Source organism: Chroicocephalus ridibundus, chromosome Z (assembly GCF_963924245.1).
Source record: "Chroicocephalus ridibundus chromosome Z, bChrRid1.1, whole genome shotgun sequence".
NCBI classification, from domain to species: Eukaryota; Metazoa; Chordata; class Aves; order Charadriiformes; family Laridae; genus Chroicocephalus; species Chroicocephalus ridibundus.
In genome coordinates this window covers 44,724,007-44,751,227 of record NC_086316.1, presented here as the reverse complement: position 1 = coordinate 44,751,227, position 27,221 = coordinate 44,724,007, and the positions used below count along the sequence as shown (strand labels likewise).

Sequence of the window (27,221 nt, the reverse complement as noted above, 5' to 3'; positions counted from 1 at the left end):
GTTGCTTTCTCGTTTACTCTTCCTTTTCCCTTAGAGCGAAAGTTGTGTAAATTCCCCGCGCTGTTGAGTGTTGAAATGGAGCAGGCAGCGTGTGGCACATCAGGGATCTGGCCCCTAATACCTCTAATTTCACTTTGGAGATATATCAAAACGCTGAGGATTGTACAGTGTATAAGTAGAAAAGGTAGTTAATGTGAAAAGAAGAAAAAAGTGCTCGCCAGGTGTTTATAGTGTCAGATATTTGTAAGATATTTAGAGTACTTCAAATAAGCAACATGTGGTGTTAGTTCTCAGAGTGAAAAAAAACCCCAACCAGTCAGCCATCACAAAACCAAACCAAGCAACAAAGCAACAGTTTAAGTACATGTGCTGGTATGGAGTAATGAATGGAGTGAGAATAATGTAGTCACAGGTCACTCCAGATCTAAGCTTTATTTCTGTAATTGTTAAATAAGTTCCCAGTGTACTTCATAAGCATGCTAAAAATCACTTTGGCTGATAAAAGTATCATGGCTCTACAGAGAGTGACTGCATACGGAAATCAGAAAAGATGACAATGAAGTTCCACTTGTTTTGTTAGAGATTTCAGGTGACCATTGTCTGCTTTTTTCAGTACCCTACTGCAGCAAACAGGAATTAGGGAGATAATGAGAAAGATATTTCAGATTTCTGCGGTGATAATCAAACCCTGATTCTACTTATATAGGCAGTTTGCTGCTTCTGACAACCACAGAAATGTGTCCTACCCTTTCCTGAACGTGTTTAATGTCAAAAAATGGAGAATGATGATATGATCTGTCACTCAGACCTGCCAGAACAAGAAACAGAGCTCAGGATGAGAAGAGCCTGTAAAGCTCTGGGAACAGGGCAGAAAGGTGAAAATGCAGTTGCATTTTGTCCCACTGAAAATTATTGTTCTAGTGTTAATGCACTGTGAATCTTAAATAACAAATTCAGTAGCTGAATTCTGAAGACTGCCTTCTTCAGTGACTTTGAAGCAACAATTAAGGAAGTGATCTTACTAAGTATTCTCATAAAATGACTTTTTTAATGATCTCTTCTCATCCCACCACTGTGACAATGGATTTTCATCAGTTCTACGGTGATGTTTTTAGGTCTAAGGAAATTAAGGCCTTCTGTTAAGCATACCTTGGTCTGTGTGGGTGAACCCTCTTCTGGACTTGGACACAAAGTGTGTGCTCTTGTAATAGATGTGATATGTCAGGTAGCATCTCAGAACAAGACAATTTCACAACCTAACTGTTCTCCCTGGGAAATATTTTGAGATGAAGCTGTTGATAGGTTATTCACAAGTGGCATAACTGGCAGTCACACAACACGTTCTTTCTCAGTGAGAGCCCTGATTCTGGCAAGAGAAATTGGGATTTGTATTTGTTGTGTCAGGTCCACACACACAGAAAAAAAAAAGGAAGAGGGGGAATAAAAAAAGAAATGAAAAAAAAAAAAACAGAAAAGAAAAAAGACAGCAAGCCCAAAAGAAGGAAGAAAATTCCAGTGCATTTTTGCTGGTCTGTCATGTCATGTCACGTGTGAGCAACCGTGCCTTGAGGGCTTAACTGCTTGGCGGTGGAGGTTTCGCTGCACCCTCAGGTGCAGTGCTGGGCAGTTTCGCGCGAGGGGCGGGGGACCCGCGGTGCGGACGGGGCAGTATGGCAGCAGTCCAGCTGAAGTTTGCACATTACAGTCAGGAAAGGAACAACCAAATGTCCCCTGGCAGTCAGCTACCTGCCACGCTCTGCAGCAGCCAGCCAACTGTTTCTGTCTTCCAGGGGAACCTGACCCGACCTTCCGTCCCTTCTCTGCATGCAGTGGTCTCCCCGTGCCCCAAGTTTAAGATTAGTGTCATGTGTCCTTGCTCGTGCCAGAAATCATCATTGCATGAGTTGTAAAAGCTCATTTGATTGTTAGATGGTATTTGACTTTCCACATTGAAAGAAGAGTATACCTAAGTTTATGCTTTGAGTGCTGTGCTATGGATTTCTTATGATTGAAATCAAACAAATGATTTCTTCTTCACATGATTAGAAAGATTGCAAAAGGAGATGAGTGCACAATCTGAATGCCCACAGTGGAAACACACCTTTAATTCCTTTTTCTTACGTAGGCTTGAAGAAAAACTTAAATCACACCTGGATTTTTTTTCCCCTCAGAGCATACTCATTTCATGTAAGTGCAGATGGCCAGATGCAGCCGGTTCCTTTCCCTCCTGATGCCCTCATCGGTCCAGGAATCCCCCGCCATGCCCGTCAGATCAACACTCTGAACCACGGGGAAGTTGTGTGTGCAGTTACCATCAGCAACCCCACGAGACACGTGTACACGGGTGGGAAGGGGTGCGTCAAAGTCTGGGACATCAGCCACCCTGGCAACAAGAGCCCTGTCTCTCAGCTGGACTGCCTGGTGAGTGAACAGCCTTATACGACAGTGGAAGAAGATAGCAGGTTGTGTTAAGATTGAAATGATACCTTTAAGGTACAAAAAACAGTGGCTATCTGAGTGCTGTCATTGGTGTCAAAGCTCGATACTTCATTTGTAATTTTGTTGTTTCTTTTAGAACTGAGTTTGAAGTATGTTCCTTGTCATACTTGTGGGTTTTTCCCCACAATGAATCAAAACATCTTTAATATCCTAAAATTGTATTGGTAGGGGGAGAGATCAAAGACAGCACAGAAAATACTGTTTATAAACTTTGACATTTGTTGGCAATCTTAAAGCTTGATATCCTATCATGCTAAAAATTGCTGTCTTGCCACTGTATTCTCAGAGAATATTTGAAGCTTGTGTCACGTATTTTGTGTCTGTGTATGTGTGTGAATGCATTGCCCTGTCTTAATGTGACAATTAAAAATATCCCTGAGTGTTATTCACAAATTATTTGAATGCGCTAACAAGATGAACCATTGTTAGCAGCTTTTCTCGTGTCATTTACCAGTTCTTGGTAAGATGTTGCTTCTTGTTACAGATGCAGTAAAATGAGAACTGTGCAGCACATGTAGACATATAATGAATTGCTACACAAGTTGCTACACAAATGAAGAAAATTGCCCAAATGTTTTCCTCTGACATCTCTTAGATGGTGGCAGCAAGTCTCACTGGAACAGGGGGGCGGGGAGCGTGCAGGGAATTTGGTACTCCCCCATGCCGAGAGGTTAATGTGCTGAAATAAACAGAGTATGAAAATGTAACTTTCTACACAAGCTGTCGAATACAGCTATCTTGAATTGTTTTGGGCTGGGTTCAGGTCTTTGCGTTCTGATGCTAATTAAGATTAAATATCTCTCACTACTGAATTTTGTAGATCAAGTTTAAGTACTTCCCTAATGTCATGTAATTTTCTGGCATTAATACACTTTATCATTGTCATAAGTATAAATGGCTCATTAAAACCAGGAGGGAATACAATACTTTTATGGATTTCTGCTCTCATGTTAATGCTGTTTTCCTTTCCTCATGAGTAATCTCTTGATGGCTTCTGTCTCCACAGAACAGAGATAACTACATCCGTTCCTGCAGATTGCTCCCTGACGGCCGCACCCTGATTGTTGGCGGGGAAGCCAGCACGTTATCCATTTGGGACCTGGCAGCTCCAACTCCTCGCATCAAGGCAGAGCTGACATCTTCTGCTCCGGCTTGCTATGCCCTAGCTATCAGCCCCGATTCCAAGGTCTGCTTCTCCTGCTGTAGCGATGGGAATATTGCAGTGTGGGATCTGCATAACCAAACTTTAGTAAGGTAGGTCGACAGAACTGGATCATCGGGTTCTGAAGAGTTAATTAGACACAGCCTTATATACTCTTCTGTGTACGTATGCTGTTTTCTTCGTGGCGTCTGCGTAGCTGCTTCCAGTATTTCATTGCTGGGCAATAGCTGTGGTAATACCTTGACAAAAGTCTATATAATTGTTTATAGGTTTTGAGAGTTTTGTAATTCCGGGCCTGTTGAGCAGCCCGTAACTATAATTTCCTAAGATCAGTTGGTGTTAACACTGCCGTAGGTTCTTTGAACGGATGGTTTTCTTTGTGTCCATGCAATACTCTGTGCTCATAACTCCGGTCTCTTGAATTGGTGCTCCACCAAATACGTCTTGGGTAAAGAAGTGTGTAAATTACTGCATTGCAAAGTTAGCATCTTAGGAGTATGGGTTGCTGCTCAACACTGATGTACAGTAAGCTAGGAACCAGTCACACAGAGCTTCTCTGTTCACTGTACTGTATGTTATGATATGCAATATATCAGTACTGCAAGGAAGGGCAGGCATTTACTCCCTGATGCTCCCATTTAGACAGCTCTTTTTTTTCCAGCTTTGTTGGTGACCTGCAGATTCTTCTTAAACTAACTGAATTCTGACGATCATGCTACATTCCTTTGTGGGGAGTGGGGTGTTTTCACTCAAATAGTGGGTATCACACAGTCAGCAGCAAAGATCCCCAGAGCATCTGACTCGTAAAGTGTGCTTTTTGAAATCAAATTAGTGCTTAGCTGTCTGGCCTGATTGCTTCATCAATTCATCACAAAACTCACATGGTTGGCTGCGTGTCAGGTACTGGAAGAAAAAGAAAGTATTTTGTATACATGCTCAGAACTGACTTTCCAACGTGAGAATGTGTGTATCTTCCTTCAATATTTTCAGGCAATTTCAGGGCCACACGGATGGCGCGAGCTGTATTGACATTTCTAATGATGGCACCAAACTATGGACAGGAGGTCTGGACAACACAGTCAGGTCCTGGGATCTCAGAGAAGGGAGACAGCTACAGCAACATGACTTCACATCGCAGGTTCGACCTCAGAAACTTTGGCATGTTAAGAAAAATCTGTCATGGTTTTCTAAAACAAGCACTTCTGGTTTTTGCTTTTTTTTAGAAGAAAAAAAAGCAGGCTCAAAGAGAATGCCAAAGAATTTTTCACTTAGTCTCACACCTTTTTTTTTTTTTTTTTTTTTTTGACGTGGCAGCTAAACATCTTTCTGGATTATGACTATTTGACAGATTAGTACTTCTCCCGCGAGAGTAGTGGAGAATCCTTTTTATAAAAGAATTGCCAGATTAAAGCGTTCCTGTGTGCAATCTGTTCCTGTTTCTGTAGATTCTTGTTCAAAAATATTTTACAAAAATATTTTTAAATGCTGTCAGATAAGCTAGGACATTAACTTTTATAGCTTGATTCATTGCTTTGCTATTACAGTTTTAATTGAGCTTTGTTTACATGAACTAATTTATCTTGATTACTATAGTAATTGGATTATCATGTTTTTAAAACTGTAGTAGACCAAAATGTGTCTTTGCATGGTGTTAACAGTGTAGCAAGAGTCAGTTTTGAATATCTCAGACTCATTCCTTTACTGATTGAAGCATGTGCTGTGCTAATTCCAGATCTTCTCACTGGGCTATTGTCCAACTGGTGAGTGGTTGGCAGTAGGAATGGAGAACAGTAACGTCGAGGTGCTGCATGTTACTAAGCCGGACAAGTATCAGCTGCATCTTCATGAGAGCTGTGTTTTGTCACTCAAATTTGCTCACTGTGGTAAGCAAATCTTTCTGTGCCAGTGTTTTCCCTCCTGAGAAATTCTTTCAAGATTACCCTTAAGTGAAAGTACAGGAGTAGTTAAAAATTAATGTTAAATTTAAGTATCAAAATTATTGTAAAAATACTATATGACTACTTTTTTCTGTCAACCGCTCATGTTGTGATTGAATATCACAGTGCAGTCAGACGAAAATGTGACTGTTCTTTGTGTATGTTTTCCATTAACGTGTGAGTGCATTGTTTTTATGATTAATCTGTTTCTTGAGGTGCATTCCTTGAAAACAAAGTGCAACAATAACACTTAAACAATCTGTTGCAGGCAAGTGGTTTGTAAGCACTGGAAAAGATAATCTTCTTAATGCCTGGAGAACACCTTATGGAGCCAGTATATTCCAGGTAATAATCTCCTAAAAGCTATTTTCCACATACATTACAGTGCAGTAGAGCTGCACATCTCAGGGTCTTGTCATTAGCTTAAGGAGTTTTTAAATGGAAATTCTTAGCTAATTACTGTGTTCCTTTAAAACTTTGTCTGTGATTAAAGAGAGATACCCTTTTGTCCTTTCTAACATTTGAGTAATTTAGCTCTTTAAATAAAGTAGCCCTTTAATCTGAAATTGGTTTTGATACCCCCCTTTCTCACCTTCTTGTGCGTCTGGCTGTAGTACAGTACCCAAGTCGTGGTGTTAGGTGGGCATTCACTGAAGGTCCAAAATGTAGCTAAAACAGTGAAAGTCGTATTCAACAGATGTATTTTTCTTGGATGAGATGCGTAAAGTCAGTGGACTGGAGGGGCAGACGCCTGAGCTGAAGACTGTATCCTTACGGAGGAGGCCCATGGCGTGTAATGGGAAGTTGTAACCTTTCTGTAGTCTTTAATCCCTCTGTGCCCAATGTTAATGGCACTTCAGTGGCCAGGAAAAGGAAAGTGGGATTTTTGGCATGTCCTCCTCTTCTTTCACCTACAGGTACTTCTAGGCTGGTAATTTTTTTAATTAAGTTAACTGGTGGTCAGGTTTAAATGGTCAGGTCTCACCTGCACTGATACCTGCCATGTCTCCACCTTTGGGGAGAGCACAGTTTGCCTCAGCATGAGAAAGCTGAGGTCTGAGTTTTCTTAGTGGAGGCTATTCAGATCTGGAACCACCTCCCAAGCCCAAATCATCCTAACAAGAACACATCATCCTTAAAATTGATTTCAAAACCCCAGTGCAGCTTTTTTAATGAGGGGTAGAGAAAGAAACTTCCTGTGCAGTGCAGCAGAGGTTTCTTGGCAAAAACTCAGCATGATTGGTAAGTGTTTAGCTCTTGCAGAGACAGACATAAAAGAATGCGGAGATGTGTAAAGAAAACATGTACTAAAAGAGCAAGTGAAATGTGACAATACGCATCATCTCAAAAAAAGGCAGAAAAGCTGGGAGAGACAGAGCTACTGCGTCCTGGTGTATCCTGTCTTCCATTCACCTGCTGTACACTGTTGCACATCCTGTTACACTACAGTATCTTTTATATTTGCATCGTCCCTGATACTGGAAATTCCTTTATGCAAGGCTTTTGTCTTCTGTGTTGAGGAAATAGTAGGAGGAGATGCAGTTACTTCTGTGAAGTCTCTTTGTTTCATACCTGTGGGTGGGTAGGGCTTTTGTAGTGCTTCTCCATACGGATTTCTGGTTTATAACAAAAAAGGAAGGGAAGAAGAAGAAGAAGGTGGCTTTTTATGCATTTTTATGCAAAAGCTAATGTATAAAATATTAATAAACGCTCAATGCTTGTAAAGTGTATAGAAAGAACTGCTTTTTGTTTGATTGATGGATTGTCTCTAGGTCCATAACATTCACTTTCTGCTGGTGTTTTTTATTGCCATAGAACTTTAGGTAGAACAAGTTTGGAGAAACAGTCTTGTAACAAAGGCTGCCACTACAGTACTGGTATTTAAATGAGCTTTCGGTGTATACCCTCTCTATAAACTCTTCCAATTAATCTTCAAGCCGTTCTGGATTGAAGGGCTGGAAAGACATAATTTTCTTTTTTCTTTATTTTTCTTTTTGTTTCTTGTAGTCCAAAGAATCCTCATCTGTGCTGAGCTGTGATATCTCTGTGGATGACAAATACATTGTCACTGGCTCTGGGGACAAGAAAGCTACAGTCTATGAAGTTATTTATTAGAGACAAATCTGAATGCAGACAGAACTCCTTCTCCTAGCACTTTGCTGTATATTCCTTTTTTTTTTCTTTCTTTCTAAACTGAGAACTTAAATGCTCATCACAGTTGTGGAATTTATTTTTACCTTCTTAACTTGCTATTGATTTGTGAATGCTCATTAAGAACTTGTGATACCAAATTGTCAGATATCTACTTGGAAAAAGATGGGATAAGCATACTTAACAGTGAACTTGACTCTTTAATTATGTATTATAGCTGTAATGTATTTATTTTGTTTAAAGAAGGCTTTCTAACAATGAACTGACTAAATAAAGCTGTCTGGCCCGGCTTTAGTTTAAAACGTGCATTGTATACTTTGTGTTTTTGCAGGTGGATAAATTGGGGATCTTGGAGAAGGATGTTCAGGAAATAGTTAAAGTTACACTAAATAGACTTGTAGTTTCTATTTAAAAAAATAAACTTTGTTATATTTTTTAGTCCTGTTCTTGGATGAGACCTCTAAGTGTTATTACAGTATAATTATTTGGTGGGAAGATGCTGTATCTTAACTATTTTAGACAGTCTTGGAAAATTAGGAAATTGCAAACTGTAGCCAGTACTCTACATGCCTGTGATGAATGGCAAATTCAGTTCACATCTAAATTAAATTCACTTTAAGTAAGAATGTGCTAATTTATATATTTGCAATGTTAATATAGCATCTTGTGTACAGATTTGTTCTCAATGCTTTTCTGTTGATAAACATAAAGCATTTTGGTGTCAAGCTAGGTTTTTTAATATAAACACCTCTCTTTGTTATATTGTAGAGAGTACAATAAGTTGCCTCAAAGAATCACCTTTGTTACTTCTGGAAACTTTTGCAATGTTTCCTTGAAAATGGGGATATGTGTCTTTGGGCAATTTTTCAATTACAAGAGATTATGAAAAATATTTGATATGTTCTTTGGAAACTGCACTGAAATAAGAATGGATGCCTACCAATATACAAACTACAAAAGCAATGACCTCCGAGGTAGGATTTACAAGAGTACTCATTCCGACATACAAAAAGGAATGGATTCTCACTGGGATAAGGACTTGCTTTGTTCGCCAGCAGTTCAATCCAAGTCTTGATTGGATGTCCCTAAAACGGACGCAGACTGAGCCATTGTGCCAGAGACAACGTGTTATCTTTTTATGTTGTTGTTGTTGCTGTTAAACTATGATCTGTGACTTTTTTTTTTGAATGCTTTAAAAAAAATCTTTAAGTCTGTGGATCTGCTGATGTACAGTGCCTTTGCTGCTATGGATCAAAATCAAAAGACCCGTGTAGATAAATCTTATTGTATAAGTAGAAAATTACTTAATTTCATACTAGAAATGGATTGATGCTGCAAGTTAAAATGGACTGTTCATTGAAGTTCCAAATGTGGTAGCAAAAAATGGTGTCTTAAGTGCTTAGTGTTTGATGTCATTAACAGTTTCGTAATACTCTACATTGTAGAAAGATTTTGATACTAAACTGTGTCATTGTACATAGTTCTAATGCATTGTATTGACCACCAGTACTTCTATAATGGTAGATTATTGTTTGTGCATTCAGACTTTTAAGCATTAAACATAAGTAACTTCTAAGATGCATTTTTCTATCTTTTTTTCCCCCCTCTCCCTGATTCTTTTTGTATGTGATAATCTTGGTTGTGTGCTGAATACTGTCTGTAGGGACAACAGGCATTCAGTCACAGAGCACGCCACTGCAGATACCTCGTGATTTTGTCACTGAGAGACAATGTAGAGTTTCACAAAGTTTCTTCTGAGCTGGCAAAATCAATGTTTTCATAGTTTCCCAAGTTACCTGACTGCAGTGATTCCGAACTCTTGGAGGCAGCAGCCACAAGACTTTGCCGTCTCCCGTTTGTGTAGTTTCTGGTCTGATACAAAGCTTTACATTATCCCATACCTTGGAGGGAGTGAAATTGGAGGACAATTCCATGCCTGCTGAAGTATGCGGAACTCAGCAGGACGTGGGAAGTGGTGCTGCACTGCAGCATCACACTTGGGTTTCCCCATCCAAAGCTAAAACCTGGTCCTGCCCATGGAAGGGCTTCTCTTGACTACAGTTGGTTTCAGATAAGAATTTAACCCAGCTTCCGTTGAGTTAAGACACAGGTTAAAGTGAACTAGGGGAAATTAATTCATACACTATTGGGGGGGAAGTGGGGGGATGGGAGGAGCTGTGCTATTCATAACATGAGAAATGGAAATGGAAAAAATCCAAGGGCAAATTACAATTAAATCTTTCTCCCATAACCCATTTCTGAAAAGCAATGTTGTGCATGTTGGAAATGCCCGGGCATGGAAGGCTGTGCTGCTGTGATGTGCCAGCCCGTGGCGACTGTCGGTACCTGGAGCCAGGCTGAGAAATGTGTTGGTTTTTTTGAAATGCCAATACAAGGCTTAAGCTGATGAGGTCGTTCACCTGTATTGTGAGTGCCTGGGTAATATTTAGTGATGGAGGAGAGGCTAGAGGCAAGTTTCCCTCAGAGCTATCAGTTTCCTTAGAGTTACCAGTGAAGAGTTTTCCAGATGTCCCCCAGAATAATGTAACTTTTCACTGGTATTGAGGTTCTGTGCTACTTAGTACAGTAATCCTTCATAAAGGTAAACATGGTACAGATGCTTTTTCTTAATTGTTACTCTTGTCTGAAGAGATATAATTTACCTGTTATAAATATTATGTTGGAGACACCTTTTATTTTCAAAGGCATTCAAAAATTTAAAAGGCTAGGGTGTACTCCATTTGCTAACAAAAGAGAAACCACCTACTTAATGTTTGCAGAGGATGTTATATTTTTATGTAATACTTCAGGCATAAGAGATTACTTAAAACCCCTAAGATAAAGCCATTCTTTGAAAAGAATGAAATATCGCATACTACTGAATTTGTACCAGAGCTAGTTTTGACAGCAAAGTAATATACTTTTAAAGCAGCCTGCCATATATCTGCTTATTAATGTTTGTATTGATGGCTTGTAAACAGTCTAGGAATTAAATGCTTTAATCCAGGATTACCGCAGTTAAATGTGTAATCATCCTAATTTTTTTCGTGTTCAGGGCTCAGCGCAAGTGAGAGGTGTTACAGAGCTACTTTCTGTTTACCAGTTAAGCATACATAGCGTCACCTTCCTTTTTTATTCTTTAGTTTCTCTCGCCACTGCAGAGCACAATTTCGTGCAAAATGTTTTGTTACGGATGTTTTTTGTGCCACAAACCTGTGGCCAGCATACTGCATATTCAAGGTACAGCCACTGCTTTCTCTGTATTTTTCTTCCTCTCTCAAATGTAGTTTAGTGCAATGATACATTAGAAAAGCCATTTCTTTCTTATCTGCGTATCCGTTTTGACTGGCCAGTATAGACATGTTTAAGGGGAGCACTTTCCATCAAAATAGTATTTTCTAAAACTATGCAATTTTAAATTATATTTCTTTGGCTTGTTCTTAGCTGACAGTGATTTTTGTCTCCTATTTCTTTTTAAGCTACTCAGTTACATAAAAAAAGATATGCTTTACAGGCTGTGATTTTCCTGTATGAGGGATTTTTACTTCCGTACTGGAATAGTTCGAACTGGATTTTGGGTTTGTTTTTACTCTGGCACCTGAAACACATAAGAAATTCATTCTTCCTGAAATGTTGATAGGCGTGTGAGAGAAACAGGAAGGTAGCTATGCAGGTCTGCGTATGTCTGGAGCATCTTCTACAGAAACACAGGTCAGATCCTGTGCACAAATGAGCTTGTCTGTGCGGAGGCAGCAATGGCTTACACAGCTGAAAATCTAGCTCACTGCTGTAGGCATAGAGGATGAAATCAACCCATTTGGATTGAGTTTTTTGTTTTGTTTTGAACAGTTTGGTCCTTTGATCCTCTTCTGGTTTTCTACTAGCATGTTTATTTGTGATCGTGCCTACTGAAACCTGATGTGACTGACTTCTACTCAAGGATTTATGCTCTGAAAGAATGAAAAGCAAAAAAAAAAATGCTGTTAAATAAAATATGCTTAAACTTTTGTATGTGCAGGAGTCAGGAAATTCAAAGCAGTAGCTTGGGCCGAAACTGTTTCTCATTTGCATTGAATATACTACATCTTTGTGGCGCCAAATTAGCACTGAATACAGCAATACGAACTATGCTTCAGAACATCAAGTATGGCTACTGAGAAAAATGTTGCTTTGAATTTTTCAGAGCAAATGCACTCTGAAGATCTCAGCCAAAGAACTGCTCTTACGTGGGTTACGTGGGAGGAGTAGTTGCATTCAGCACTGAAGGCCTTTTCTGGTATTAACGTGTTGTGGTGACCACAGTGGTATTGAAGAGGGTTGGGCAGTATGGTCTTGATGTGCAGCCAGCCGGTTCTGCCATGTATTTACATGAGAATCCCCCTTCCCAGGCATAGCAGGAGATGAATCCCGGAGTAGTGTGCTGTAGAAGATCATCTCTGACAAGCTCTTAAATAATGCACCTGCCACGTCTGCTTTTGAACCAAGAGTTACTGAACATAACCCTTGAGATTTCACGTTTCTTCTGGTATTTGGAGTACAGCATTTCCACCTCACAGCAAGAAATTTTTATGTCAAAACCAATAAATGTTCTTACTCTTACCAAATGATTTTCTGTCCTGCTTACAAGGAAACAGTATTATAGTGTCTTTTTTTATTATTAAAAATGGTGTAGTCTGACATTTACAACATATCCATAAACCTGCCATCAAGTGCAAAGAAGCTCTTTTGGGGGGTCACTTTGACTCACATGGTTACATTCTGAAATGTTGTTGTTGCAGAAATACATTTTTTTCTTGCTTTGTGGGAGATTAACCTATGATATTGTATGCATAGCATACACACTAAGGGAGGGACTGTCTTCTAGTTACTTCTGCATCTGTGGTTTGGACTTAGCCAATTACCCCAGAATGCTAAAATGCATCTGAAGGGTAAAATCAGTAAGTACAAATATTTAAGGAATTTTAAAAAAAATCTGCTGTTCTACAGTAATTATATTGACCCAAACTGTCTTTTAATGTCATATCAAGGTAAGCATCTGTATTACACCTTCTTTTCATATTCAAATAAAAGAAGGGGTGGAGGAATTTAAAGCTAATCTTTACCTTTCAATCAAATCTGTTCTTTAAAAAATACCCCAACGCTAGTGCTTGGGGGAGTAATTGTCTTGGTTTTATTGTCATTATTCCTGAAGAATTTTATAGCAAATGTGCTGTGGCACAATCCACAGTAATTCTGTAAGTTGGGATGAATGATATGGCTGCTATTAAAAGCCAGCTTTTAGACAGTGCTACTGACATGAAAAAGTCAGCGTGACTTGGTGGTCAAAGGTGTTACCTCATTTCCTGAGCAAAAGCAATGTGGATTTTTGGCAGTATATTTGAATGAATTTTGATGTCTGTCCAGTGTGGCTTAGGGGAACTTCGAGGGGGTTTCAACAATTCTGTCTTAATTTTTTTTTACTGTAATTTAGGATGTGTTTGATGCAAGAAATGGTGCATGGGGATGAACCGGGTCCCAGGGCCACGGGCAGGAGGTGCCATGTGGAACGGGCTGCTCCGCTCTGCTCTGTGCTGCCTGGCATGGAGTGAAACGATTTGCACGAGCCCTGTGTAAAGTGTTTTTACGTTCTCACGCGTGAAAGGCTTTATCTAAAGGCTCTCTATCCGTTATTTAGAAAAATTTTCTCAGCTGTATTGAAATATAGGGGGACAGTTTCTGTTGGGGAAAGAACAAGGAGGATCTCTGGGGAATCAAGCATTTCAGCCCCTTATCAAGCACTGTAAATGTGCAAATGAGGCAGTTGCACCGCTGCGTTATAAACTGTCAGTCTTCTGCTGGAGCGGGGAGAAAAAAATTCCTGAAATACCTGGTATAAAGATAATAGACTTCCTTGTGTTTCAGCATGGCTTTAAGGTATTACGTGTGAAGTCCAATTTACGTTCATTTTAGGATAAACAAACATGAATCCTCTTGTGATATTAATGATGGCATGGCTGGCCATCTTACAAAAAATAGTGACATTGAAAGAATGAGGATAGTTACCAGGCTTTCTCCTCTCCAACACACGAAGCAATATTATACAAAAAAATTCTGCTCTTTTTACAGTATAATCTCCTAAGTGTGGACAGTGATGTTAGTATTTCGATGAAAATATTTTTTTCCAAAGCAACGTTAATGTCATCCTCCCATTTGCGTATGCATACGCCTTTGATTAAAAAAAATCCCACCTCCATTGCAAATTAGCTTATATCATTCAGGCTTTTAAGAAACAATCAGGATAGCTTCTCTACATCATATCAATTTTAGGGTTTTTTTGGGACTGTGTGTGACTCTGCTGCGATTTTCTCACTCCTTCCTCCCCCACTGAGAACGTTGCTGAAGGTGGTGTTCAGAGCTCAAGAGATGCTGTTGCTTGTGGCTTGGTCTTGATCTCAGGGTTTGCTCAGCGAATGGGAATGGAAAGCGTTCACAGGATTTGGCTGGCTCTAACAACTGCTGTGACAGCTGTTACAGACTCATTTATGCCTCTTTCTTCCTCTGAGCAGCCTTAAATAAAGAGATGTGGTAGGAGCAGTCCTCTGTCTAGCTGACCCTTCTGCTTTACCAAGTTTCACAGGTGCTCATCAGCTGGAAATGACGGAGGAGGAAAAGGAGCTGGGAGTCCTGGCTAGGCTCAGCATGCCAGCGGGAGACAGCCATGAAAAAGACAAATGTGATCTAGGATGTGTCAGGAGAGGCATTTGCAGCAGAGATAGGGAAGTATTGCTGCCATTATACAAGGCACTGGAGAGACCTCGCCTGGAATAGTGAGTACAAACCTGGTCACCCATGTTCAAAAAACTTAATTGAAAATGGGACTGATAGGGAGAAGGACCTACCGAGCAGACTGGAAAATCAAGGGGATGGAGAATGTGTCATGTAAGAAAAGTCTACGTCCTTTTAATCTAGAAAAGTGGCAGACAGAGAGCAAATATAAATGTTGTCTAGAAATGCTTCAAATGTCTATTCATTAAGGGTGAAATGGCATTGTGACTGAAAGATGATGCTAGCGCAAAAAACAAGTGAAGAAAACAGTGTAGCCTGGAATTAAAGAGGCTCCTGTTAGACCAGGGAGGCCCTGAAGTGGGTTTCCAATCCGGAGACTGATGAGAAAAAAGCAGACTGCTTTTAAGATGAAGCATGACACATTTATGAGGAGGTCCATGTGACAGCAGGGCATTGATGTCCATAGCCCATAGGTCTCTTCCAGGCCTTCCTATGTGCTTGACCTGCATATATAAAGGGTGTATAATGCTAATGAAATGAAGGAATGGTTATTTTGAAAAAAAGTTTGGTATGAAGGAGGGAGAGGAGGAATGTGGGTGAAGAGAGTGTGAGAGAAGGGCTGTCAAACAGAAAACACTCATTTGGAGCGTTTCTCTGCAGCTCAAAAACTGGCACTTCTCCCTAGGTCTATTTATTATGACACTGCTTATCTAAAAACAATAGTTAAAAGGGAAACTGCACATTATTCAAGCTCTAATGCAGGGTGTTCCAGCCTTCTTAGACTTGCTGGGTTTGTACTCCATCAGCCCCGGCAAGTGATCTGGTTTCTTTCATAAGTCAAAGTGTTTGGATTTTTTTGAGCTTGGAGGTATGGCAGAGGCTTCTCCTCCAGGGGCCTCTCCTGTCTCTGGTCCTGTCCATAGCCCTTGGGTTCCGTGGAATATCCCAGGCTGCAGCTATGCAGGCTGATAGCTGGAAGCTGCTCGGAATAATAGCAAGGGAAGAGAGGGAAGATGATTTTGGCTGCACAGGAGGGAGGCAAAATGACTACAGTTTGGCATAGTCACTTGTACAGGCTGCTACTGTTCACTGCTGTGAGAGATGTGGCTTGAGGACAAGGATTGCTGAGGTTCCCTTCACTTACCACATCAGGAAGAGTAAGGGAAAATGGTGTTAAAAGCCAAATTGTTCCATGTGAAACACAGGTAGCCTTCCTACATCAGGCTAGATTGTACCGGCCTGGTAAAATTTACCAGTGTCTTCCAGATCAGGCATTTCTTTTCTTAATGCCTAGCAAAAAGAAAATTTCTGATCCTGCCACAAGTATTTGTGTACTTCAGGCTGGGCAAGTATGCAGCTGGAAGAATGTGAACATGCATGTACAGGCTTGATGGATCACCATGAGAGTTGTTTGATATCAACTAACTTCTTGTCTGTCTTTCTTTTTTCCTTTTTTTTTTTTTTTTTTTCTTTTCAAACATAGTATTTTCTGAAGCTGATCATCAGTCCACCAAAGAAATCATTGTTGGGAATCCTGCATAGCTTTTCAAAGAACTTTGAAAATGTTGAAGGTACCAATGTGCAATGGTAACAACACAATAAAATTGTGAACTGAGTTTTGTGTGGCCTCACACCAGTTTTAGGTATGAAAAAAAAGAGTCTGATGCAATTGAAGTTAGGTACCTGGAATGCTACCCAACTGGAATGGAGCAGGTCAGTAGGGGAACACCCAGAAGAAATGAAACAAATGGATAAATGGATGGCTGAATTTTCTTATGCAGAAAATAAACATAAGGCTGATTGTAACAGACATATTTAAAAACAAAACAAAACAAAACAAAACAAAACAAAACAAAACAAAAACAAAACCACAGCTAACTAATCAAAAGACAAGAACAACCCTCTGTTTTCCTGCACCTTGAATGTGCATAATAGGGCACCTGTGCTTGGTTGCCCCCGTGTAACTTTTCATCACTCTCTGCAATGGCTTATGAGAGGAGACTGCTGAATGCTTTTCTGGGGACCTAAAAGGATAACGTGATTACTGCTAGCTGGTGGTAACTCCTGTGGTTACTCCTGACATCACTTATAGCAGTTTTCCCTTAGGGAATCACCTAAAATCACTTGTGACATTTGTATAGCACCTTCATCCAGTGCACTTGACAAACCACAGGCACAGTCCTGGGAAAAATTTATTGATGAATTCCAGCCGTTCCTGGACTGTTGGGAGTCGGCTACCTCACAGACGAAGCATACGCACTATGGCATAAGTAACTCCATATTATTTTGAAAATACAGGATAGTTACTTCTTATTGTAAGTAGGGATGTGTTCCATGATGCACTTGGTCATCTGGGCAGGTTTTGATAGTCACTCGTGATTATCATCTGTTTCCCAACCCAGTCGTTCACACTATGGCAGCAAGATTTCTTGAGAAGGAAGGACATGAAATGATCATGTAGCATTTAGGTTTCTCTTGCTATCTTTTACTGAAAGATTTACCCACCTTGGTGGAACTGAAATGTTTGAGACTTAACGAGTGCACGGTCAGTCTTTTCTACCTGGTTTTTCTAGCTGGGTCTGGGTACAGAGGGACTCTGACTTCAGGGGCATGATGTGTGGCTTTCACCCTCACATGATCTGGTGATCTCCTCCCACTGCACCTCACCTGCACCTCTATGAGTTCCAGCCTTAGGGGCATTCTCATGCCTGTGGTAGTGCCATGAGAGGCAAGGAAGTCTGCCTTTGCCCTAAAGCATCTAAAAGAGTTGTGGACTGAACTGGTTGTAAAATGGGAACATTTTGAGTCCTTACAAGGGCTTTTCTCTCAGCCATTGTCACCTCATCTGACATATGCCCTTTCTCCGAGCATTCCTTTCCCAGTGAGTCTTCCAGGAAAGGAATTTTGTCTTTTCTATCGCTTCCTGATAATCTTTCTCTATTTAAAAATGACAAAAAAAAAAAAAGTAGTTTGGTGTAGGCCCTTCATCTTCTTGGGACAGCTCTCTGTTGTGTCCAACCAAAGCCTCTCAACAGCTTGGCAATTTCTGGGTTTGCTGTACTTGCAGCTCAACAAAAAAAAGAAATCTTTTCATTACTGTTTTTGCTTTTTGTAAGGACTGGCATAATTGAAAAGCAGAATGTAACATTCCTTTAAGAATGTTACTCAATTTGTTCAAAATATATGAGGTTGGAGCTAAAGGAAAATATTTCATTTTTCTGCCTTTTCCCCCACAGCTTTATGTAGCCTTAGCCCAGTGTTAGTTTGCGGCAGCATATTCTTTATGGAAAAAAAAAGAGTTCATGTTCCAGATTTACTGTTCAAGCTACTCAGTCACAGTGCGTGTGCTTGATAGTCCTATTTAATAGGCCAACTGGAAAAATGTTTGTCCTTCTATTATTGGTCTTTGGCTTAATTTTGCAACTTTTCCTTAATAACGGAAAGGGTTTGTGTCCAAAGGAGAGCAGCAAAGATGGTGAAAGTTCTAGAGGGCATGACTTAAGAGGGGTGGCCGAGGATGCTAGGTTTGTTCACCTTGGAGAAGAGGAAACTGAGGGGTGACCTCATTACTGCCTACGGCTTCCTCATGAGGGGGAACAGAGTGGGAGGTGCTGATCTCCTCCCTGTTGTCCAACGACAGGATGCAAGGGACTAGCTTAAAGCTCATCAGGAGAAATTGGGTATTAGAAAAAGATTTTTCACTGAGAGGGTGGTCAAGCCCTGGAACAAGCTCACCAGGGCAGTAGTCATGGCCCCAAACCTGTGGGCATTCAAGAAGATTTTGGACAACAATCCTAAATACATGGTTTAACTTTTAGGTTGCCCTGTGTGAAGTCAGGAGTTGGACTGAATGGTCTTCATGGGTCCCTTCTGACTTGGGGTATTCTGTGATCCTCTGATTGTAAATTACAGACAGTTAAATACTTAAAAAAAAACCCAAAAATAAAGCCTACAAGCAAAATAAAAGTACCTCAAAAAAAGTCATATGTTTTTCCTTCATGGAAAACCTCAGGTAATTGATACTAATTCACTTTTTAAAATGAAATTTATATTTTAGACAAATTTTCATCTGGAACCTTTCTCATGACTCAGAGCTCAGTTTTTGCTGAAATAACGGTCTCCCTTCTTGCACGTGGGCACCCTGTGCATGACCATGTCTGTGGTGGGAAGCCCATGTTCAGTTCCCTGCTCTGCTGAACTCAGAGCTTGTGTGCTGGCTATTGCCAGCATTGCAGGCTATTGACCCTAGCGATCAGATATATATGTGTGTGTCTGTGTGTTTTTTCTATCTTGTTCCTTAGGTTGCCACCTCTTTGGATGTGAGGATTGCCGCCTTTTCTGTGTGTACAGTGCCTGGGCCTCTCTGAGATCTTCAAGCTTTGCCAGAACACACATACCGTTGTGTCTTCATTGCTGGTTCTAGAGATCTAGACTGTATCATGAGCCTAAAGGTCCCTCTGAACTAATTGCCAATTTTTAGTCTCTTTTACAGTTGATGATTGTTATAATAAACTTTCACATCAATTTGTTATGGTGGGTCTGGGACTCCTTTTTGCTGTCTTGGGGCTTAGGAGACTGGTACAATCTTATTCTGGCTAGGCTAGAAGATCTTAAAAGCATGTTTGATATTGTTTTCTCTTAGATTATATATGCCTACAATTGTGACTTCAGCTGGAGTATGGAATATTAGACTCTGATGTAAATCATGTTTCTTTTTTCTGTAATGGCTGTAACAGGTCAATTATTCCACAGTGGCTCCTAATCAAATATTCTGATAATGTCCTGCTTTGAAACCTATGGAAATTTTTCTATGACGCTACTTTAACTTAGCTTTTATCCTTATTAAAATATAGTTGATAAATGTGCTTCTTTATGAGACACCTCAAGTGGGAAGTGTAACTATTATCTTTTATTTACAGATTCATTTATAAACTACATAACATTATTTCTGTGAAAGATTATATAAAGGATAGAAACATGTTTTTAACATATCTGCTTCAGGAAATTTGAGATCAAAAGACAGGATAGTGTGAAAACCTGACACATCTATAGATATTCCAGAATCCAGAATGCTTGCATGTTGTGTCTCATTATGCAGAATCGGGTATAAAAGGAGGTACCTCCCTGCGGGATATCATAATGTCTGTCAGTTGGTGTTTGCTGCGCACTGCAATGTTGCTCTTGGAGGTACTAGTCTCTTAGGAGGACTTAATGTAACAGGGAGGCTTGTAGTAGTTTCCCAGGCAGGCCAGAAACTTAAAATATTAAGCTTACTCTGAGTCTCTAAACGTTGTTCTAATAAATAGATTATCACAACTGGAGTCTCGTTTCTCCTTTTCTGAACCCAGATTCTGGATGTGTGAACTTTGACAAAAGACTGCATTGTAGTAGAAAGCCTTCTCTAGACATTGTTATGTGAATAGAGGGCGTAGAGCAAGTGTGTTACTGAGTCTCTTTTTTTCTTTTAAGTGCATCTTTGCTCATCGGTTATAAAACCAGGTGGTGATAGTTATGGAAATCTGGTTGTTGTCTGATATTTGGAGTCCTGTGTATTTTCTGTTCTGTCAGTTTGGGTAAATGTGTCATTTTCTGTGAATGGAGATGGTTGAAAGTACTTGACGTGCTCTAGGAGCTGGAAGATGCTTCCATTAATTTACACCAGTATCTTTGTTTGCATTTCTATTCCAAGGCCTGCTTTATATGAAACTGGTAAAAATATATTTGCTTTTATTACAGACATTGTTTACGTAAGGATTTAAGACAAAAATGGTGTCAGCGGGGTAAATATTGTGCAAAAGTTAAAGGAAACACTGAGATTTGCTAGAAACAGTGTTTTTCAAGGTCCCCTGCTACTAAAGAGTTTTAAACAGCCTTTTAGTAACCATAGGAAAATCTATGATTGTTTACATAAAAGCATTTCAAGCTCTTCCTCTGTTATAAATTATGTGTGGTGAGTAGGTACGTTAATGTTTGCAGTAAATCTCTTTATCATGGTAAGATAAAAGGAATATTTATAATTTCCTTAAAATGTATTTGGTTTTCAATAGATAAAAGATTATGAAGTTATTCCTCTAAAGAGAACTATATTTCTTGCAGTTGTTAAACTACTATCAGCTGCATAAAATTGGTTAGCCCATTTAAGTGTTTCACCTATCCAATAGTCCTTTTGGTTGCATGCAGATAAGCTAAAAATGAATTACATATATAAACCAAAGATTTTCTCTTGAACAAAAAAAATGCCATCAGTTTCTTTAGGAGACACCATGTTTAGCCTGCAGTTTGCATTGTTTGCTATATTTTTCTGATGGCTTATTTATGGCTGAATTCTTTTTATTTTTTTTTTTACTAATTAAAACATCACAAAGTCATATGAGCTGTGATAAGTTAAGTTGTTAAGGTAAAATATTATTTTCTGTATAAGCATCTGTAAACTTTGATGGACATAGGTTTGAGCTTGTGCAGGATGGTCTGTGGGTGGCCTAGGCATTAGCTTGAACATGTGTCTGACAGTTGAAGAATCTGATGCTCTTTTGTTCTGAGAAGTAACAAAACCCCCAAAACATTGTCATCTCTTTTTAAAAATGCTGTCAGTTTTAACCTGCCTTCCTCTTCACTGCAGGCAATCTTATTTTTGCAAGCTGCTGCTGGGAACGGTATTTCCTCCTGGAGAGGAATGTTTTGTTCCACTTTGCTTTGCCTTGTATTCCACAGGACATCAGTTTTGCTGAATAAAAACCCCTCATGGGTGCAGGCAACTACCTGCAAACCAGGATGGCGGGTGTAACTGTGAAGATCCTCCTGAGACGGTGGTAAGACCTCTGTGTGGCCTGTCAGAGTCCTGACACTGCGTTGTCGTTTACCCCAAGCAGAGCAGTTTTGCTGCCGGCGAGCAAAAATCGGGGTTGAAATTTGTTGTTGCTGCTTTTCATTGCGGTGTGTTAAGATCAGTGCTGTCCAAGTGACTGGTGGTGTACTTACCTCTGCTTGAACCTCCTGCACCTTACAGCTCTCAAAAAATATGCTATTTGATACTGAAGTAATTGACACTATAACTGTTCTCTACAAAATTCTTTTGAAATGAAAAATGAGCTAGATCTCTCAAGTTGGTTTCTTTTACATAATACATAAAAGGTGACTATGTATAATAATACAGTAGATGTGTTCACTCATTATGCTATAATTCATTTCATGTCCTATTGTGATGTGCCATTCTGTTTAATATCTGTAACTTGCTCAACTGAAGCACAAAAGTAGCAGAGCTGTAATGCAACCATTCAGAGTGATAAAGGATGATATATTTTTCTTAAAGGGACAGTCCTTTGATTTTCATCTCGTCTTGCCTGGGAAAATTGCCTTTTACTTCCGTGTATTTTTGCTTAGGGTGAAAGCCTCCGGTCTAGAGCCAAGATTAGGGTATACAGTTAGGCTTTGTAGTTGCATTTTTAAACAACTTTGCTCATATGTCTCTGCAGCTAATACCTGCATTATGAAAATGCTTTTGGAAAGTGCATTCTTTGAATTCTAATATGAACTGTCAAAAAAAAAAAAATATCCACAACCTAACCTATTTTCACCTTCTCAGAACAAAAAATGGCAGAAAACTTACTCTGAGCTTTGGCTTATTTTCTTTAGAAACAAATCAAATGTGAAGGCCGGCACAGGTGGACAAGATGACTATAAAACCCCCTTTTTCTCTTATAAACAATATGTTGCTGAAAGGAGTACTCAAAAATACAACCTGTAGTTTATGTAAATATGCATCTGGAAATGCAACGACACAAACACGGAGGTAATACCTGTATACAAAAACTAGGTCTGCACTCTCCAGAAAATAGGTGAACGTTTAATTGCAATCAACAGCAAGGATATATTCGTGATGTTAAAAATAATTGTTATTACAATCGGACCAGTTGTAAGGTGACCAACGGTCTCCAAGATAGCTTGATCTGTGTAACGCTTGCCATGAAATACTTGAAATACAGAATACAAAAGGACGCTCACAGTTAAAGTTCTTTGTTTAAGCCAAACAAGACTGGAATAAGATTATTCCGTTTATCTGCTCTTCTATTTCTAATGTCCAAAGAAAATTTTCAGGTGAATGTGGTTTTGAAGCTGCCTTTCTTTCTTAAATGCTTATTTTTTTCAATAAATACGGCAGACAAGCTTAAGTGAATGAAGGCCTCATTTGTTCAGTTCCCCCTGCAGTATTGTAAACAGTCATTTTTATTTGGCTATTTTAATGTATTTTTTTCGGTGTTGGAAGCAGAGGAAGAAAAAGAGGAATGTGAATAGCTCTTCTCTATCAGATTTCACAGGCGCGTTTTTTTCTTCAGGAGAAGGAGAATGGATAAATGCCACTTATCTGATCTTGTTCCCTGAGAATTCCTGCCAAAGGTCTTAAAGAGAGTAGTTTGAGGTTTTTGTCAGCATTCAGACATCTACTTATTGATTATGATATGGTGTTTTGTTGCGTGCACTCACCAAGAAACTTAACCTGAAATGCTTTTAGGTCAAATCAAGTAATTCACAGAAACAGCAGAAGATCAAGAGCTAAGCCATGCAAAACCATACTTGTGGTACAAGTGGCTGGAGCTTAAGAGAACTGAATTTGGCTGCAATCGTGCTTATTAACAAAAGGGTATTTCATAATATTTCTTGTCCTTTTCTTGTATTGGGACAACAGGGACCTAGTGATTGCTAGTGATGTGTGATTAGATCAGCCTGAGTGGTTGTGAAGAAATGCTGAGCAATCCTCCCAAAATATGGAGACATGATTGCTTTAGGAGTGACACTGAAAACCTGGTAAACTTTGTTCTCAAAATCACGAGAGTTATAAAGCTCTCGCCAGATGCTACCAAGTACCGTGTCATGTGTTGCAGCAGTAATCTGCCCATTGGAGGCGCAATAAACAAGTGTAAAAGGTATTTTCTATCTCAAATTGCTTTTAATCATGAGGGAATCTCTTTTCCCCAGCTCAACCTACTACCACCTCACATTTTTTTCTGCATTAAAAAAAAATAATATTCTGAAGTCTACTCCTTAGTAATCCAGTGTGGGTGTGTATCCTGGTCATAAATCTCTGTATCTCTCTCTCCCCTCTCCTCGGAGCAAGAAGTGGGGGAGAACATCTGTCGTCTCGTCATTGGCCAACCTGTCCCAAACCATGACAGCGTGAAAATCACTCAGCATTTTGATTTTCAGCCAGTATTGCTGTCTGGGAGAGACTGTTAGGGGAAATGGGATGTGAAAGCAGGAAGAGGCCTTCCACTGAGAAGATGGACTGGGTGAGCGGGTACCTGGCCCTGCTGCCATTTTCTGCCACTTTCAAGGAGACCTTGAATTGCAGAAAGGCAATGGAGGAGGAGAATCATGTTGCAGCCCTTTCAAAGCTTCAAAAGCTACTGCTGACAGGTGTGCAAAATTTAGAGCAGTGTATTACAGCATCTCATCCCTAATTTAGAGCTAAAGCATGTTTCCGAGAATGCGCTGACTGTTGCAGAAACCACCAGTACAACGCTGAGAAAGCTCCTCTCAGTGAAAGCAACCCCGTTAGAGAATAGCTCCTGCTATGGGCTTAAAATCAGTGCTGGATGCCTGCCAAGGGGCAAATGTTTTTGGCAGCTCAGGAAAAGGATCCACAAAAGAAAGTGTGTTACCACAAGAAAGACTAACACTTGCCTCTGGATATATATCCTGGTTTGTGGAAAACCAATTAAATACAGTGACTGAATCCTTTTAGTGTTTTTGGGTTCTTTTATTTTCTTTTATTTGCATGGATTACATTAACAACATTTCAAAGTGTAAAAACTTTTTTTTTTTTTTTGAGATTCGTCAGACTTACTGCAGGTCATGCATTATTTTATGCTGTTCACATTGTGTGAAAATATTTACAATATACTCTGGAAGTGAAATAAAGAAAACAGTCTTTTACCTGAGCTTAGATTCTTACTAGTTTTATAACAAGTATTAATCACTTATAAGACATAAGAAGTATTACTGAGTGTGAGATTTAGTTACATAATAGCAATTAGACGGGGTATTTTCAAAGGCACCTAGGCACCTCAGTCCCATCAGTTTACAGTGGAAAAATTGGCAGCTAGACTACCTTACTAAATTGTGCTTTGAGACTCTCTCCCTCACTCCTTTTCCAATACCAGCACAAAAGTGAAAAAGTGATTGGCTTCACCTGAGCATTTCAAACCTTTTGGATTTTGAAATCTGAAACAATTGAGGCTGGAGAAGCTTCCAGTATGCCTTAGGTGTTGACTTAGGGCACTAGATTTCTTTAATGAATATGGTTGATGTTTGTCAGTTTTCACTGATCAAGTAATACATGTTTCTCAGCCTTTCTGATGGCTGTTCTTTGCTTTTGGCTATTTGGAAAAGTCATCAAAGTTTTTTTAAGGTATGAACTTGCTGATGTGATTCATCTCTACCTCCTGGTCCTTGTTCATCCAGCTCACGTATGCAATGGTGTAGTTTTGTTGTCTTGTGAGATCTGTATACCATGCAAATCATACAAAAATCATACATTATGTTTATGAAACTACCTTTTTCTTTTTTTTTTTTTTACTCTTTCCATCCCATATCTCCCTTTGAATCTCTGGAAGCTTTCAGGGCCTTCTCATTTAGCAGTGCAATAAACGCAGATGACTCCTGGCTCCTTGATGAATGTTTTTTAATGCTTCAGAAAATCTGATAATCAAACTGGTTACATTGATTAGACAGAGGAAGGAATGCTGATGGTGGGTGAAGCCTGAAACTTAAGTTAGTCTTTACTACAGCAGGTAAGCTGGAGCTGTGTGAAGAAGGCGATGGGTCTGTTACTCTTGTTCAAACTGGGGTTTCCAAACAAACTACAATCTGAACCCTCCAATTGCTTAAAAAGATCCATTACAGGATACATTTCTAGACTAGCTGAAATCTAATTTATATCAGTTTTATCTAGCAAATGTTATTACTCTTCCTTTTAACTCACCCTTGTTTTCATTGCTGTAATTTGTATGAGAACATGCAGTTTTAATATCGTTGACTGAAAGTTAAGTGTGTGTGTGTGTGTGTATTTCAACTGTGTGGAGCATTTTTAGATTTCCTAGGACTTTTGCCTGGCTTTCTGCTTCAATCTTTCTGCTCCATCTGTTGCAAAATAAAAGAGCAAGTGAAATATTTCAGAGAAGAATTGTGTCTTAGAAATCTAAGTTCTGTACTGTGGTGGCACTTGAAGTTCAGGTGAGCCTGAAGTGATTACAGTTCTTAAAACAAAAGTCTGTTCTTAATGAGAATTGTTAAGTACCAGGACTTTTGTTTTATCTTGGATAAAGGAGAGAGGAAATTCCTTTGTGTCAGAAAGAAAAAAAACCTATTTTTGGTGTTATATCTGTTATAATAGAAGAGAGTTTGTACTCTTTTATTTTAATAAGAGTCATCTAAGGCTCAGCTTCAGGAAATCACGTAAGCATATATTTTGATCCTTTTCTGTACAGGGAAAAGCTGTACTTATATGTGAAGGAACATTTTATATGTTCTACAAAACTTGTCCTTTTTTATTTAACACACTGTTTGCCTAGCAATTATATTTGTTCCATGTTAGTGTATTGCAGTGCTTGCATACCGTATGTAAATATTTATGTAATTCCTTTCTTGGAGTGGGAGAAAATGAGATATAAAAATCTCCTGAAACCAAAAAGAGAAATTTTACTTTCCTCCTTTATATTTGGAAATATAACTTACAAGAGTCCACAATGTGAATATTAAGAGAAGATATATATTCAGGATTTGATTAGTTTCCCAAAGCTCCTCTGCTCCCAAGACATCAGTGATCAACTTAGTATTGTTAACTTTCTTAGTATGAAGGCGTTTTGGTTTTCAACAGCTCTTTGGAGTGCTTATGTGATTTAGGGGGCTGAGGTGATTAAACTGTATGGTCGTGAATGCTTATCATCACTGGTGTTCTTGGGACTGCAAAACTCAAAAGCAAATGGATGAGCAAAACTGCTGAAACCTTGTCTAGTACTTGTATAGAGTGTGACATTCTGGGAATAAAATCAATTTTCTTCTGATTTGGTGAATAACTCTAAGTGCAGTTTTCAGAGTTCAGAAATCTTAATTTATCTGAATTTCAGCCCTGTTCTTTTTCAGTTTGAGAAAGTGTTCATGACTGTTAAAACAAGAATGAAAAATATGGGCATGAAGCAGATGTTACTTTTGCCTGCCAGACCAAGAATTGGCTAACACTGAATATACCTCTGCCTAGTTCCCACAGATAATGCAGTATGAATGAAAAGGGTGTGAATTGGATCTTGAGAAAAAACTTTTACATATTTAGATAAATAAATGGACATTGTAATTCTTAGTATAGCTTTAAATAGACATATTCTTTGAATATTCTGTTTTTTCTTTTTCTTATTCAGTCTATGTTCACTTAATATACCCTCAAAATACTGCGTACTACTGGAGTAGCTATTGGAAAATAGCTCCCCCTGTGGACACTGTATCCCTGCTTTGTGAAAATTGTAGTATTTCCAGAATAATATTAGATAAATAAACATGCCATTCCAGAAAGGAGTGCTGAGGGAGGGAAGAAGGGAGGTGTCCTGCAGTAACTACTCCAGCGTTTTCCCCAAAATAGACAAAAGTCCAAACCCCCAAAATAGTTTTTCCCAAGTAAAGATTAGTCTAAAGCATGTCTAAAGGTTGCCAACATTTCT

At 39.3% G+C, this 27,221-nt stretch overlaps 1 protein-coding gene across 3 annotated transcripts in view; it reads left to right on the top strand.

Moving 5' to 3' along the window:
- Window positions 1-9,319, top strand: part of LOC134508377 (transducin-like enhancer protein 4) — a 99,934-nt gene extending 90,615 nt beyond the window's left edge. For all 3 annotated transcript variants that reach the window (XM_063319919.1, XM_063319917.1, XM_063319920.1), the window contains 6 exons: window positions 2,172-2,421; window positions 3,506-3,753; window positions 4,652-4,799; window positions 5,394-5,544; window positions 5,867-5,943; window positions 7,606-9,319. In XM_063319919.1, coding sequence (XP_063175989.1) covers window positions 2,172-2,421; window positions 3,506-3,753; window positions 4,652-4,799; window positions 5,394-5,544; window positions 5,867-5,943; window positions 7,606-7,713 — 982 coding nt within the window. In that variant the 3' untranslated portion in view covers window positions 7,714-9,319. The remainder of the gene's footprint in view (window positions 1-2,171; window positions 2,422-3,505; window positions 3,754-4,651; window positions 4,800-5,393; window positions 5,545-5,866; window positions 5,944-7,605) is intronic.
- The last annotated feature ends 17,902 nt before the right edge of the window (window positions 9,320-27,221 follow it).